Source organism: Equus przewalskii, chromosome 29, assembly GCF_037783145.1.
Source record: "Equus przewalskii isolate Varuska chromosome 29, EquPr2, whole genome shotgun sequence".
Taxonomy (NCBI): domain Eukaryota; kingdom Metazoa; phylum Chordata; class Mammalia; order Perissodactyla; family Equidae; genus Equus; species Equus przewalskii.
Genome location: NC_091859.1, coordinates 30036089 through 30053500, shown reverse-complemented (window position 1 = coordinate 30053500; position 17412 = coordinate 30036089). Strand labels below are relative to the sequence as shown.

The window sequence follows — 17412 nt, the reverse complement described above, 5'->3', positions numbered from 1 at the left end:
ATGCTTTAATATTGGGATTCTGAGTAAGAGTTCATGCTTTAAAAACCTCGAAATCCACATCTGAAGCTCAGGCCTGCTGAGGGATGCTCCTGGGAAATGGACCTGTGTTTGGACCCAACCTTACAGGAAATGCTCAGGGTGTGTTGGAGATGCTTTGCACCAGGTGAATAGGCAGGCACCTGGTCAGAGCCTCAAGAAGAGACAGATGGCAGGGGCAGCTAAGGATCAGAGAAGGTGCATGGAAGATTCCAACATACACTGCTGTGGTCACTCAAGTTGATTTGGGACATGTAAATATTTGCTTTATGAGTCTTAATATCCAAACACACATACACATTTATACAGTCTTGTATGCATGAAATATTTCATAACTGAAAAGCACATACACAAAAACAGGCATATGTCAATTTCTGTAGCAACACACACCTTTAACTGATTAAATCCCCCCTTAAGTAAGAGGCCTTGGCCGTACAGGCAGATCTCATTTCACTGCACTTCGCTTCACTGTGCCTCACAGATACTGTGTTTTTTACAAGACCCTCCACCAGCAAACGGCTTATGACTTGCTGAAGGCTCGGACGATGGTTAGCATTTTTTAGCAATGAAGCATTTTTTAATTAAGGTGTGTACATTGTTTTTTGAAACATAATGCTATTGCACACTTAAAAGACTACAGTATAATGTAAACATAACTTTTATACGCACTGGGAAACCAAAAAATTTGTGTGACTTGCTTTACTGCAGTGGTCTAGAACCCAAACCACAATATCTCTGCGGCATCCCTGTAATGGCCAAGTGACATTCACAGACATACTGCTTTGAATATTTCTTTCGTACCAACGAGGACAAATCAATCCTTTATATGATTTGTTCTAAAATTACAAAGCCTGACTCCAAACTCACCCCTGACAAAGGACCCAGACAAAGGGCCACAACAGTTAGCATAAATTCACACATAGGCCTGAATGTCTGCAAGCCAAGAGTTTCCAACGGTATAGCTTCAAAATGCCAGTTGATAAAGATATTTGTATATGCATAGGGTGTCTCTGGAAGGACAGAGGAGAGAAAAGGAAAAGTGACTGTTACTGGGGAGAGGAACCTGGGGACTGGGTCAGGTAACTTATAATTGTTTGAAATATTTTTACTATACATTATTTTTAAAAACCATTTTTACCATATATTTTGATTTTATTTTAACATATCTGCTATTTTATAATGTTTAATTTATTGTTACATTATTTTTTTTAATTAAAAATACTTGTTTAAATTGGGAAGACCACCACGAGAATGGCAAAAGGAGCATCTTGCAGCCCAGCTATGACTGAAAGAACTAAAGAGTTTCAGCTACTTGCTGCAAGGAGACAGGAAGTTAACTGCCTTAAAACAGGCAAAAAGAACAGAACATTCTTCAGAGGAATAAAACAGAATCCAGAGTCCCTACAACTCATCAGTCATGATGTCCATCTGGATACAATTCAAGATTACTAGACACATGAAGAAATAGGAAAAAATGACCTATACGCAAGAGAAAAGCTAATCAAGAGACTGATCCAAAGATGACTGAGATGTTGGAATCAGCAGACCAGGAATCTAAAGCAGCTATTAAAATTAAGGATCTAAATAAAAATATGATTGTGATGAATCAACAAACAGCAAATCTCAGAAGAGAAACAGAAGATATAAAAAACACCCAAATGAAATTTCTAGAACTGCAAAATATAATATCTAAACTAAAAAAATTAACTGGATGAGTGTAAGAGCATATTAGAAATGACATAAGAAAAAGTGAACCTGAAAGTAGACCAATAGAAATTATCCAACCTAAGGAAGAGAACAAAATTTAAAAAAAAAAATGAACAGAGCCTTAATAGCAAAAAGTATAACAGTATAATTTGAGTCAGAAGGAGAAGAGAATATAGTACAAAAAAGATACTTGAAGTAGTAAAGCCCAAACATTTCCCAAATTTGGTGAAAGAAATAAATGTACAGATTTAAGAACTGAGTGAACCCTAAGTAGGTCATCAACAGAGACCATTGCACCAAGGCACTTCTCTAAAACCAAAAATAAAGAGAAAATACCAAAAGCAGCCAGGTCTACGTTCTAGCTCTTTGATTGAAAGGTAATTTCTGACTTAAATGCTGAAATATGAAGTTTCAAAGACTTTTAGACACTTGCTACCCAGGTGAAAGGGATACATGCTCTCAAAATAAGATAGAATTTATCAGCTAAGACTTAAAACGAGATTAGAGACATCCTCACTAACCCACTGCTACATGTCACCAAAAAAAGTGGGGGGATTGTTTACTTGTTTATTGCCTATCTCACTAGACTATAAGTTCTAAGAGAAAAGGGACCTTTGAATCTCTTATTCCCACTATGTACCAAGTTCCTAGGATTCTGCCTGGCACATGATAGGTGTTTAATAAATATTTGTTAATTGAAGAACTGATATTACTTAAAGTCATACTTCACTTCCTACATTATGCAAAATGAGGGTAAACATCTCAACAAAGATATAATACAGGTAACATACTATTAACAAAAAATTAAGACAGAGTTTTCATAGTCAAAGAAACTCAAGACAAAGAGATAGTAAGTTATGTGTGAAATATTTATGCTTCAAATATATGCAACCTATATTCCATTCAACTCTCTTCCTTCTATCTAAAGTGAATATCAAATTAATTTTTATCAAATAAAAGAAGATTTCCAACAGGAAATAATTAAATCACCTGTCCTGCCAACTCCAATCGCTTGTTACCATAATAGTCTCTGTCGTCAACTTTATTATCTCCTTGGGCCAGAATTACTCTTCGCACCATCACTGCAGTATAGATACATTTCGCTCGGAAATTGAATTCTTTAACCTGTAATTCAGAAATTAGAGAAGATTTTTGAGACAATGCACATGAAAATTTAAGGTGACTCCAGAAAAGAACCATTGTTATAATATTTAAATAAGAAAATAATGAATTGTTATGATCCTACCTATTCAAAATAATTCAATTAGTCTATAAACTTCCTGAGAGCTGAGATGGTGACTTTTCATCTTTGTACTCACTACCTATGGTAGCTTTTCTTCAAAGATGACCATGATCAACTCCTTCCCTCCCTATATGTTTCATGCCGCTCCTTCATTAAGAGGTAGAGTCCATCACCCATTTTGGGTTGGCCTATAAACTAGCAGGCTCCACTTCCCTTCTCTTAAACTACTGAAGCACCATGTGAGACGTCCAGGACACTCCCAGGACGTCTGGGAAGAGAGGGCCTACTTGGAAAACACTGAAGAGCCACAGACATGATGAAGAAGCCACCTTGGACATCCAGCCCGGGTGAGCCTTTGGATGACTCCAGTCTCAGCTGCTATCTGTCTGCAACCCGATGAGAACTCCCTTCCACCACTAGTGAGCCCAGTCAAACCACAGAACCATGACAGATAGCAATAAACAGTTATCTTAAGCCATTAAAGTTTTGGAAATGTTTGCTATACACCAATAGGTAACAGGAATAGTACTAAAAAATTGTCTGGCACTCAACATATATCTATTGAAAGGATGAGTGGACTGATGAACGGATTTGCTACAAATATTCTATTCAATCTTCTCAAATCCTGAAATCCACATTAATGAATCTGGCCCAATCAGTAAGTTAAATCAGAACTGGTTAAATAATTGCACTGGTTTGTTTGGGGAGACAAAACCCTTAGGTAACTAAATTCTTTCTACACATCCAAAATGATGAGGTCTGAGAGTATGGCCTAAGCTTCTGCCAGTTCTAAAGAATATTTTACAGGCTTTTCTATAGAAGATTCATACTATAAAATTTCCGTTTTACTTTCCTTAATCATTGAGTAAGATGCCAGTGAGACCCTATCAACCGTATCACTGTGACAGATCAATTCAGGGGATCTTGATTTAAAAGAACAACAGGAACCCTTCTCCTTCACACGGTTTGTTGTTGCTGTTAAGGAATTACACTAAATAATACAGGATGTCAGAAATTCTGTACATATTTCAAAAAGTTCATTCTCCTTCAAAGGAAGCTCCATTTCTTCTCTACGTCAATTTCTTCCCTTTCTATTACTGAGAACTTCGGAATGTGTTTAAAGAAACGTGTTAACTCTGGAATGTGGCAAAAGAAAAAGTAGCCCTAAAAGCTAGGTTGTCATCTTGTACTCGCAAAACAATTACATCAATAAGACAGGTTGGAACAAATTTAGGTCTTTAAAAAGAAAAGCCTCTTGTCCATCCTCAAAAAAAAAAAAAAAAAACTCACACCATAACAACAATTACCACAACACTGAGCAGAAAAACCCAGTCTCTAGGCAGCTTTAAGTAATTTACATTCTCATTGATGTTTACCTCCATTCAGATACACCTAATTTGCTTTTTTTCTGATCTTAATGTGGCAAGCTACATTAAACACGTAACTCTTTTAGTTGTATTTATCTTTCTTGTTAATGGAAAAAATGAAGCAAACTTTCATAACCAAATTTTCGACTTTTAACAAAGTCCATTTCACAATTTCACTTTGCGTAAATACTGGTAGATTCTCCCAAGACATTTATAAGCAGAAATAAATGTGGGTATTTATGGCAGCTATCCTGCTGAACTTTATAAGGCACTTGAACCGTCATTCATTTTACCCCTCTTTTTTAACTACTATATGCTGAAAAGTAAACTCTAGGTCTAAACTGAAAAAAGTGAGTTAATACTTTTCCCATTTTTCTGATCCCACTGATGCGGAGAATAGAAACTCTCTAATCTAGTGGCTGACAGCACTTTTTGGTAGAAGGCCAATAATAGTTCAGATGTCCCTTTGTGGGATGTCAATCTGTGGATTACCTGAAAGAGGGAGAGAAAGAAGACCCATCAAATGAGCCTGGAACACTGAAACCGAATTTTGTCACCAAAACTCTGAGTCCTTTTAATATTACCTTAGAGGAAAGAGAGGTCTTAGGCATCCTGGGGAAATCCTTAGGCAGTGGTTTCCAAACTTTACTGAGCATCAGAATCCCTGGAAGCTTGTTAGAACAGACTGCGGGGCCCCAGCCCCCGAGCGTCTGGTTCAGGCGGCCTCAAGGAGAGGCTAGGAACTTCTAATGAGTTCCCAGGTGATGCTGATACCACTCGTCTGAAAAATGCACTTTGAGATCAACTGCCTCCGAGGAACTGAGAGGCTGGGGTTCCAAGCCAAAGCCTCTGCAGGTCACCCTCAAGTACAAGTGCTGGGGGCTGCGAGTACCTGCCCATCTTTCTCCCTTAACGCAGACACCTCCAAACCAGTGCTTTCTAAATGTCAGTCATTCAGGTCCCAACATCATGATTATTGTCCTATCTCCTTAACACTTAAATTATTATTGGCTTTCTATATTTTTAATCAATTTTAAACAGCTCATTTTTAAGTAAGCTTCCTCCTTCACAATAACACCATAAGATTCCAAATACCACAAAATGGATTTTATAGGCTAGTTGTATTTTCTCTAGTAATATATAATTATTTAAATAAAAATGTTCCTGTATTACCTAAAATCATCTCCAATATTACACTTAGGTAAATACTGTCCTAAACCATTCTGGAAAATGAAGGTCTTTTTCTTGGTTTATCTACTCTGGCTTTACTTCTCACTGAATTATGTACAACAAAACTTTTAAAATGGTAGTTTAGGCCTGCTGCAACCACATAAAAGTGCCCGTGTTTAGCTTTATCAATTTAAGTAAATAAATGTCATTTTAGCCAGCATTTTATCAGCTAGGCTCTTTAATTAATCAAAAGTTCTCCTCAGTTATCACACAAAGGTAAGTGAGACCCTAAGAGAGACTCTTTGGCCATCGTGGGGAGCTGGGAAGCCATGAGCTTTGTGTACATCGTGTCACTGAATCATCACGACAACTCTGTCAGGAAGTAGTATTGGTTTCACTGCACAGATGAGAAAACTGAAGCTTAGAAAAGATAAGATTTGCCCAAAGAAAATCATCTAGGAGCAAGAAAGCAGGATTTGAACTCCTATCTCCCTGGCTCCAAAGCCCTTCTTATTTCCGCTACTCATTTTTGCTATTTTGAGTTTCAAACTGTTTTTCCAATCATCCAAAAAAGTTGAAAATTCGGTTCAGACCCAGCTTTAACATTAAGACTTTCTAATTCTTTGAATTAGATCAAGGATACACACAAACAAACAGCAGCCAAAGGGCAGAGGCAGAGACCCCCATTATTTGGCTAATAAGGTGTTCCAAAATAAGAAAACTGAATCTGAATGCTTTTAGGTGGTCACTGACCACTTCCACAGATCTCACCAGTTCTCATTATTTATAATCAGCCCCTGAAGGTAGAGTTTGCAATCCCTGAACTAAATCATTCATGAATAGAACACATGGTAACTTATCATTAACCAGCTATTTGATTGACAAGATAGTCTAACAAATAATTGTATGACTTAGAAAGAGTAGCATATCTATTAAATGGGAGTGGGGGAAGGATGGCTCTTGCCAACATGGCCCAACTGTTTCAAGTTAATAAAAAATAAACATTAAGCACTGGTTCAAGGGTCAGAAGATAAGATTCTAACCCTCTCGCTGACCACTAAGCAGCTGAGTGACAAGGCAAGTCATCTAGCTTGTCTGGACCTGAGCATCTTCACAGCAAGTGACGGAGGCTGGACAACGTGAACTCCAGAATCCAAGGTGTAGGAGACGAACCCATCCAGTATTTTAACAAGCATCTACGGTAGTGATGGTAACACAACAATGAGAATGCACCTAATGCCACAGAACGCTACACTTAAACACAGTAAATTTCATTTTATGTATATTTTACCACAATAAAAAAAAGCGTCCATACGGGCAAGGCACTGTAAGCTTACTTAAAAACATCTAAGATACCATCTCTGTCCTTCGAAACCATGAAATCTAGGAGTGGCGCTAATATATGTACAAATATAAAAAAATTATAATTTTAGATTGAAAGAAGAACCACGACAGAACAAAGAGAATCAGATGAAGATGCAATACAGGAAGCTTCTCTGAGTGCAGACAAATTATTGATCATGAAGATTATTTGCGGGGGGCAGTCCAGCCCTCTCTAGGATTCCCTTTTCTTAAGGAACTAGACTTTAAATAATGTAAACATGTATTCAAAATTCTTGAACAGAAACGCACGCACCCCACAATGACCATTATTCACAGTTGTAAAGGGGTTACTCACTGGCACATGGGTCAGGATGGTAGACGCCAGGAGCTCTCTTGCTTCTTCTATTTTGGTTTTCTTTGGTCCACCTCCCCACATCCTTTGCCTTCTTACTTTGTTCCCTATATATTTTAACGCCTATAAAAGAACAGCATATATTATAATAACGTTTGAAGGACACCATCAGAGAGAATGTATTAAGCACCTACCCATACTTAAACACTACAAGCAAAAAAGACAAGAACACTGGTTATAGAGAAAGCTACACTGGGACTAGTCAAAAATCAACATTTAAGGGCCAGCCCTGGTGGCCTAGTGGTTAACTTCAGCGTACTCTGCTTTAGTGGCCCAGGTTCAGTTCCTGGGTGTGGAACTACACCACTCTGTTTGCGGCCACGCTGTGCTGGCAGCCCATGTACTAAAAAATAGAGGAAGACTGGCACAGATGTTAGCTCTGGGCGAATCTTCCTCAGCAAAAAAAAATCAACATTTGTCATGAATCAATGACAAAATAGCAATACACTGGTTCCCTTTTTATTTTATAAAGTTTTCTTCCTATAAAATTGCTACATGAATACTGTAGGAAATTTAGAGAATAATTATACATAAATATATAAAAAAGTATAATATATATAAAGCAGCCATCAATCCTCCACCCAGAGAGACCCTAGACCACAGTGAACATGTTGGGGTAGTACTTTTTACCTTCAAAAAGGAATCATACCACGTAAGACCTCTATCCTGAAAGCTACAAAACATTACTCAGAGAAAATAAAACCTATATAAATTGAGAGTTATGTCAAGTTTCATTGACTGGAAGATTTAATAGTGTTAAGGTGGCTTACTGTTAAAATTCTCTCCAAACTGACCAATAGATTCATCATAATTGCTAATTAGACTCCTGACAGGCTTTTTAAAAATCAAAAATTGACTCTAAAATTCTAGATTCTAAAATTTACACAGAAATGCAAAGACCTGGATCAGCTGAAACAATTTTGAGACAGAAAAGTTGGAGGATTTACCTCACCTCATTTCAATGATGAAACTACAGTAATGAAGACAGTGTGACACTGGCAGAGGATAAGACAAATAGATCAATAGAAGACAATAAAAACTCCAGAAATAAACCCACACTTTTATGGTCAACTTATTTTTTTTAAAAGTTATTTTGAATCAAAATTACACTAAGATTTAGCCTTATTACCCATTAAAATGGCTAAAATAACCAAGACAAAAAATAACAAATATTAGAGAGGCTGTGGAGAAAAGGGAACCCTCATACACTGCTGGTGGGAATGCAAACTGGTGCAGCCACTCTGGAAAACAGTATGGACATTTCTCAAAAAATTAAAAATAGAAATACCGTATGACCCAGCCATCCCACTACTAGGTATCTATCCAAAGAACTTGAAATCAGCAATTCAAAGAGATTCATGCACCCTTATGTTCATTGCAGCATTATTCACAATAGCCAAGATGTGGAAGCAACCTAAGTGCCCATCGACTGATGACTGGATAAAGAAGACACAGTATATATACACAATGGAGTACTACTCAGCCATAAAAAAGCATAAAATCGTCCCATTCACAACAACATGGGTGGACCTTGAGGGTATTATGTTAAGTGAAATAAGGCAGATAGAGAAAGAGAAATTCTGTATGATTCCATTCATATGTGGAAGATAAACAAATACATGGACAAAGAGAACAGACTAGTGGTTACCAGGGGAAAGAGGGATGGAAGGTGGGCACAAAGGGTGAAGTGGTGCACCTATATTTTGACTGACAAATAATAAGGTATGACTGAAATTTCACAAGGTTGTAAACTATCATAACCTCAATAAAAAAAATTTAAAGAAAAAGGAAAGAAAAAAGTTATTTTATTAAGGTCATATTGTCTTATAACAATTTGTGTAAATTTCAGCTATACATTATTATATATCAGTTGATTTTTTATAAAAATGCCAAAGCAATTCAACGGAGAAGGGAAAGTCTTTTCAACAAGTGGTGTTGAAACAACTAAATGATCCATAAAGTAAAAAGCTAACCTCGACCCATACCTCACACCAAATAGAAAGTTAGTTTAAGGCAGATTTTAAACCTAAATGTAAAAACTAAAACTATAAAGCTTCTAGAATAAAACATAGGAGAATATATTCCTGCCCTGGAGTAGGCAAAGCCTTCTTTAAATAGGACACAGATATCAATAACCATAAAAGAAAAACAAATTTAAAAAACCTCTGATAATTAGATTTTGTAAAAATTTACAACTGCTCATTAAAAGCCACAGTTAAGAAAATGAATAGGGAAGTGATGGACTGGGAGAAAATACTCATAATACATAAATCTGACAAGTAGTTTATATCCAGGAGACAGATAGATAGACAGATATTATACATATATATACATATTTTAAAAAGGACTCAAATTCAATAATAAAAAGACAAACAACTCACTAAGAAAAACAAGCAAAAGATTTGGACAGACATTTCACAAAGTAGGTTGATAAGCACATGAAAAAATGTCCAACATCATTAGTCATCAGAAATTCAAATTAAAACCACAATAAGATACCACCAAACACACACTAGAATGGCTAAAATTGAAAAGACTGACAACATCAATTGTTGGTGAGGACAAGAAGCAATCAGAACTTTCATCCACTGTTAGTGGGATTGCAAAATTGTACAATCACTTTAGAAAAACGTTTGGCAGTTCCAACTTCACAAAAGTTAAATACACTACTGCCTTTTGATCGAGCAATTCTGTTCCTGGTATTTATCCAAGAGCAACGCTAACCTGTCCAAGCAAAGACTTGTACAGGAATATTTGTAGCAGCTTTATTCATAACAGCCAAACAGTGACACAAACCACATGTTCATCAACAGGAAAACATAACTGTGGTACATTCATACAATGGAATACTACTCAGCAATATAAGGGAACAAACTACATGGATAAATGACATAAAAAGGAACAACTTGGATGAATCTCAGTATGCTCAGCAAAAGAAGTTAGACACAAAAATATATACACTGCAAAATTTCATATATATAAACTTCTAGAACAGGTAAAACTAATCTACGGTGAAAAAATCAGAATGGTGGGAAAAAAATTAGAGGGTGGAAGTGAAAACTGACTAGGAAGGGGCGTGAGGGAACTTTCTGGGGTAACGGAAATATTCCGTATCTTATAAAATTATGCAATTAAGATTTGTACATTTTGGTGTATAAGTTTTACCTAAAAAAATGAAATATTAAAAACTAATCAAGTAATGGGTGAGGAGTAGGTGGAGACAGATGGAACAAGAAAGGGAAAGTGTCTGCGATAGTTGAAGCTAGGTGTTAAGTACATGAGGGTTCATAACACTATTCTGTACACTTTGTATAATGTTGACATCTTTCCATAATAAAAAGTGGTTTTTTTTTCTTCTCCCCAAATCCCCCCAGTACATAGTTCTATATTTTAGTTGTGGGTCCTTCCAGTTGTGGCACGTGGGATGCCCCCTCAGTGTGGCCTGATGAGCGGTGCCATGTCTGCACCCAGGATCTGGACCCATGAAACCCGGGGCCGCTGAAGCGGAGCGCGTGAGCCCAACCACTCGGCCCCCATAATAAAGTTTTTAAAGAAGAGGATCATGTGGTTCTTCTTATTTTGTAACAACAACAAAATGCCCTTTTTTTTTTTTTCAACTGGCTTTCAGTGAAAAGAAAGGGCTAGGATCCCTGAATCTTTATCCTGGAATTCCTGTCCCCAGTTACCCACCTGGGAAATCTCCTATGCTTTAAAACCTAGATCAGGAATCACCTCCTCTCTGAAGCCTTTCCTAACTCCACTTCCGTTCCTCTGCTCGTTTAACTCTTTATGTATAAAATTGACTACTTTCGTTTGTGTTCAGATCACACTGTATTTTAAGCACTATTTACACATGTCTCCTACTAGACCTTGCGGCATCTTTCGCTTTGATTCCTAATGACTAGTATAGTGCCCAGAACTGCACGGAACTCCCTGTGCTAACATTTGGATATGAACCCTAGGATCTTCCCCGTTCAAAGGCCAGCAGAGCATGAGACAAACTAGGTCTCTAAACACCACTGCTGCAGTGGCCTAGCAGTAAGTAACTGAATACAGCTAGTCAGCTGCTGCTGGCAGCCACACACAGATAGGCAGTTCCCTAAACCGAGTTGTCTTCATTAAATTTTGGTCTTCTAGTTCCCTTGGGAAAGAGGCTAAAGATTCTTCACTTCTTTTAGGAAGAATTAAAGGAACACAGGGCAGCCTAACATCCCTTCCGACGTAGCAGAAAGTCACCTTTTCCCTGGATTACCTAACAATGTTGTCAGGGTTTCACAGTGTGAGGGCTGGGGTAAGAGCCAATGGATTCACAAACAAGCCAAGATGACACTCCTAGTGCATCGTATTCTCCCAAAAAGGTAATAAAGAATTTCCTCTCTAAACCAGAGCCCTCGGCAACAACGAAATGAAATGGACATGACGAACATACAGCAAATAGGCTTTGTGAGAAGGAGAAACGGAGGAGAGGCTGAAAAGGGAGGCATTAAAAACAAATCAAAACACGGGTTTGAAGCACTGCACTAACGTGCCACATCATCGAAAGTTCTATGCCACGTCATCGAAAGTTCTATCGTATAAGATAAAGTCTACTCACTACATTTGCATTTAGAACAACATAAAATATTCATGTTGTCATAACTCATAATATATGTTCAACTTATCAATCATTTTGGATCACACGTGCCTCTGTGCCCTCTTATTAGTTGCAAATATTAATCTATGCTTTAATCTAGCGTACAGAGTACAACGCATTTCCAACTTACACTTCCTGTTTGACTTTCTCATGTTAGGAACATGTATTTCTTATGTTAACTAACTGTATATTCCCCCCATCTTTTAACCGAAGTTCTCTAATTCAGTTAGCTGAAATTTTCTGGCCATACCTTTTTAAGAGGAATGAATGAATGATTTTCCAACTCACTCTTTAGCCCCTGCCCAAAAGGCTTTATGATGCCAGAGTTATCTGACCAACACTGATGATGTCCGCAATAAAATGAGTAATGGAGTTCACTGAATCCACTGGGGTAAGGCTAAGGTAAATTGCTCTTTCAGGGCATTACACAGCTTTACAGGATGGAGTGTTTACAGGATAGAGTGTATCTCCCAAAATTGAACCAATTTTGGGGTATTTCTTAGCATTTTCTCTTCATATGCTTGCAACCCTTGGACAATATAATTTCAGTTTGTAACAAAGATTCATGCTTACTAAATGTTTCACTTTCAATAAAAACCAAAAATAGACTCTCCTAAATCCAAACAACTTTTCCGGATGCTGCCTGCCTGATGACTAGAGTTGACTATTAACTAAGTGCAGAAAAAGAGGAACGCAGTGATGAGAATAAGCCCTGCTGATGTGTGCTTTGGGGTAAAATATACTTACACATGACAATTAACCTTCCCAAATGTTTGGCTCAGGCTATGAAAATATCAAAACGGATTTGATTTTCAAAACACACACTAACAGACATTAAGTGGCAAAACGCTGGCTCTACAAGCATCCTGGGCGGCAAGAAAAAAGCAGCCTGGAATTTATACCTTGTTGTAAGTAACCCACAGAACAGGGAGTGTACATATGGATAAATAAGAACTGTCTATTGTGGTTCTGTCGTAGGGAACTCCTACCTCTGAGGATGGCTATGAGCAATGTCACTATTGATTTACACTCAGCAAAGCACTTCACAAACATGGGATAAAAACCCTACGTATGGCTATGAGGGTTCCCTGCCACATGGCAAGGGAGGGGCAATTATATTTATTATGTTTGGCATAAATGTAGCTCCCTATCTTCATCTTTGAGTCTTGCCATAAAATTCCCAGGTTCCAACTTGGAGTGCCTAAGCAGGTCAATGAAGGCTCTGAAGTAGTAAAGGGGTCCCTGATCTTGGGCCTTTCTTGCTGATAACACTGTGAATTCATGAAAAGGGATAAAGACTACATATGACTGGATGCCGAAAGCAACTAGAAGTAAGGAATAAAAAGTGATAATAAGAAGAAATGCATGAAAAAAAAAACCTTTTACGCTAGCGTTGCTGTAGTTTAAAAAAAACATATCACTCAGGCAAATAAGGAAAAAAGAGTACTTGCTATTGTATCAGAACAAAAGCCTACTGGCCACATATCCGCCTTCTAAGTTAGATGCCATAGGCTAAAAACTTATCTAGACAAACTCCTCCCTTTAATCCCTAAAAAAAAATGAGTCAAAGAAGCATCTCTAACATTCCTCCCATCTCCCCAACACCCCTCCCAAATCCACACCCCAAAAAGTCATTGCATCGGATGCTTTATCAATGAGCAGCATTAAATCTCCAATTCCCTTTCATAGCAAAGGACAAGATGAAAAGACACACCTGCATCTGTGTGAAAATCTGAGCTTTCTGGCACTCTTCCAAACTGGGTCCAAATGCAGCCATCACGTGCTCCTCTGTTCCAATCATCTGCACAATTTCCTGGTCACTCTCAACACCCATGGCCTAGGAAGGAAAGAAAAGATAGAAAGAGTGTTGGCTTTGTGTTAACTCACTGACATTTGCTTATGCTAATTTGGCATTGTTTGTGGGTATTACTTCTAAGCAAAAGCTAGCTCTTTTCTCAGAAACGGTGCCATCTGGCATTGGCAGCCATAGCCCAAGCTGCAGAAGAACCTGAAACAGAAATTTTGATTAGGAAGAGGAAAACAAACATTCTCAAGCACTTTGTGCATGTGTACTATCTTCTAAAATTTTTAAATATCCTACAAGTTTCATCATGAAAAAAGGAGGCAGGAAGTATAGTGCAGACGCTGGTCACCATTACAGAGGCAAACTGAAAAAAATTAAACAAAACAGCCAAAAAGCAGTAAATGTGAAAACGTGCATTGCTGAAAATAAACAGAACCCCAATTACTTTTGTCAAAAGATTAATTTTTCTGAGAATTGCCAAATCATTCACATTCAGGCTAAAACAATTTTTGCTAAGAGATGTTTTACCTCACTATTCTAGGGACATCAAGTTATACTTTATACAGATTGTAAGAGATTTGTTTAAAAACTAAGAACACACTTAACAGGTTTAAGAAACCCACTTAAGTGTTTCAAGGTGGCAGCCAGCAGTGTAGATCTTCGTAGTTCCATATGGCACCGAGGCTCACTCCTTCACACACTTGCCTGGAATTCTGCCATATCAAGGAACAGAGCATAATCTCCCTAAACCTCTCTTGGCAGGGAAATAATCTGCCCCTTAGAAGTTAAGGGAAAAGTTATGTTTGCATTAAAATTCTCCTTTAGCTATGCAGAGACACTGAAGCAGGGAGGACTGTCGCGTCAGGCTCCAATGCTCTCGTTCTCAGTTCGCCACGCCGAGAGAGAGAAAGGGAAAACCAAACCCCAGCTTCCAACACAGAACACCAAGGACACTGCCCTGAGCACAACGGCAAGGGCATCTCTTCAAAGTCGAGAGAGAGGTCTGATGGAACGTCAACCACAGACTCTCCAACCACCACTGTCACATCACCTCTTCCACCTCAGTGTTTTCATTTCTGTAATGAGAGGGCACGACCAGATCCCCTCCAGCTCAAAATTCTACAATTCTACATTTGAGTTTTAGTAGTCTGCATTCTGTAAATTCAGTTTGGATACTTCAGGATCAGATGGAAACTTACTGAAAGTTTTGAAGATTTGAGGGGAAGCTAAATATCTGTTCTATCCCTTTTACGCCAACTGTGGTGGTTTTAAAGAAGGTCACCAATTCTTCAACACTCTCTTCAAAAGGTGAACACTAATTCTCCTCCCCTCGAGTGTAGGCTAAACTTAATGACCCACTTCTACAGAAAAGAAGTAGAAACGGCAGTGTTCGACTGTGGAGGCTCCATCCTAAGAGACACTGTCGCTTCCTGCTTGCTCTCTCAGAGGGCTCCTCTGGGGGAAGCTAGCAGCTGTGTCAGGAAGACATTCACGCAGTCTACGGAGAGGCCCAGGGGTGAGAAGCTATGGTATCACGTGCAAGAGCCATCACGGAGACAAACCCTCCAGCTCCGATCCAGCCTTCAGATGACGGCAGCCCTGGCTGACAACTCCACTCAGGAAAGAGCCTGAGCCGGGACCACTCAGCCACACATCCCCCAAAGCCCTGATCAACATAGACTGCACTGATTTGTCACACAGCACAGATAACTAACAGACCAACTTTTGGAATTAAATTTACTATTTAAACTTAAAAAAAAATTTTAAGTGTATAACTTGTTTTGTCCAAAAATTTTTTTGTTTAGTGAACAAATAAAGAAGTTCTTGGGACACAAATCCCTTTTTTTGGACTTTAATTTTTCCATATTTTTATCTCTAATTTGATATGATGTGTTTATTCAAATGGACACTAGACACAAACTCCACTATTTAAAAATTACACACATTCATTAACCTTTCATAGATTAAAGAAGAGCAATCCTAAAAAATGATCCGTTCTAATTTTCAAACAAATGAAAAACAAGCTGGATTCTCCTTAGATCAAGCACATTGCATTGCATCTACTCCGAGGGTGATGGCGTGTATGCAGAACTATCTACACTTTCTCCTCGGTCTGCACGCAGCCAGTTACAAATATCAGAAGAGAAGATTTCCCTGTAAAAAGCTAATTAAATTTAAGTTAATTTTTATCTGTCAACCTCTCAAAATAATGTTATATGAGTTTCAATGAAATCGAAATATAAGAAAAACAATACCAATTTGCAGTAGATTCTAATCAGCTTTCTCTAAAATCTTTGACATAAAACTTTGTAGCCCATGCAGTTCTATTCTCAGAGGAAAGCCCAAACATTGAAAGATCTATATGGGACAGATACCTAACCACACACGCAAAACGACAGAGCAGGAGGAGGTCGCACTGAGACACACTTAGAAACCTAGAGCTGAAATGGCAGTAGCTCTCTAGATCAGCCCCCTTTCTTTAGGCATGTTAACACCCAAATCATCTGAACTGAAGGCCACCTAGATTATTTTAATAATTAATTTTTAGTTCAGTAATCTCCAGGTGAAAAAGACTATATACTTGATTGCACATTTTGGTGTTTAATAACAACAAAAAAGTCTTTCCTCATTTAACATATGGATTGCCACTTCAAGTTGTTCTGATGCTGAATCTAAGCAGTAATTTTATAATTGCATAAAATTCTCGAGTGGCCTAACATAGATCTAAACAGACTGCTCAGGCCCTCCAAACATTTCTAAGCCATGAAGCAAAGATATGCCAAGCACAAGGTAAATGACACCATATGTGCAGAAAGAATGATCAGTGGCAAAGCTTTCCTTTAAAAGGACTAAACTCTTCCTATATCAGGTCGCTGAAATACAGGGGGATAACTCAGATTATCACCAAAAGTGCTCCAACTCCAAAGACCAAGCTGACTTGATGACTATGTAGCCTTCAGAAGTCACAGCTCAAATAAATGACATATTGCTATGGAAACAACAGCAAAATGCCCAACCATTTTGCTTTCCAGACATAATTTAGACATCTGAAAACTAGCTTTATATGGAACTCTTTGTACTCTAGATATCTGAAATCATTTCACCTAACTAATAAGCCAGAAGTGAATGCTGTATAATAACCTCATGAAAAAATAGCAGAGACAATATGTTTCAGCAGAAGATCACTCAGTCTGGGAATCAGCAATAAGAAAGAACAAAAATAAGGGCAGTGCTCCTTAACAAGAGGCATGAAGTCCTCTCCTTGGATATCCACTAAATGTGACTGCAAGTGTGACTTTTAAAGACAGAAAAAATACCAATAAGCAGAAGAGAACAATATGCAGGCTAATGGTGATACGCTGAAATATATTATGTGAAGGAGGGAAAGGAAAAAACTTCTTAAAATAGCTCGTATTCAGAAATCTCTAATTTTGCTTTAAAGTAGATAGAAGTCAATTTATTACCAAAAGTAGTCCTAGCAGATAACAAAAGAACTGTGATGGCCCTCTATAGCTTTGTGATTTTTTTCTCTTTAAAGATCAAAAATTTCAATGTAAGTTGGTTTCCAAGAAATAGTGCCCAGCACCCTTGAAATTTGATCCTCTTTCCTGTAAAAACTTTCGGACTCCAGATGCCACCACAGCACAACTGCTGAAGACTTGGGAATACAAAACGCAAAGTGGGGAAGATTCATGGGCAGGAGAACCTTTGTAGTGA

The 17412-nt window shown here is 38.0% G+C and overlaps 1 protein-coding gene across 1 annotated transcript in view; it reads right to left on the bottom strand.

The window, feature by feature from the left end:
- Positions 1–17412, bottom strand: part of POLR3B (RNA polymerase III subunit B) — a 115935-nt gene that overhangs the window by 73458 nt on the left and 25065 nt on the right. The window contains exons 10-12 of the mRNA XM_008527009.2: positions 13606–13728; positions 7202–7321; positions 2734–2868 (exon numbers count right to left, since the gene is read on the bottom strand). Coding sequence (XP_008525231.1) covers positions 2734–2868; positions 7202–7321; positions 13606–13728 — 378 coding nt within the window. The remainder of the gene's footprint in view (positions 1–2733; positions 2869–7201; positions 7322–13605; positions 13729–17412) is intronic.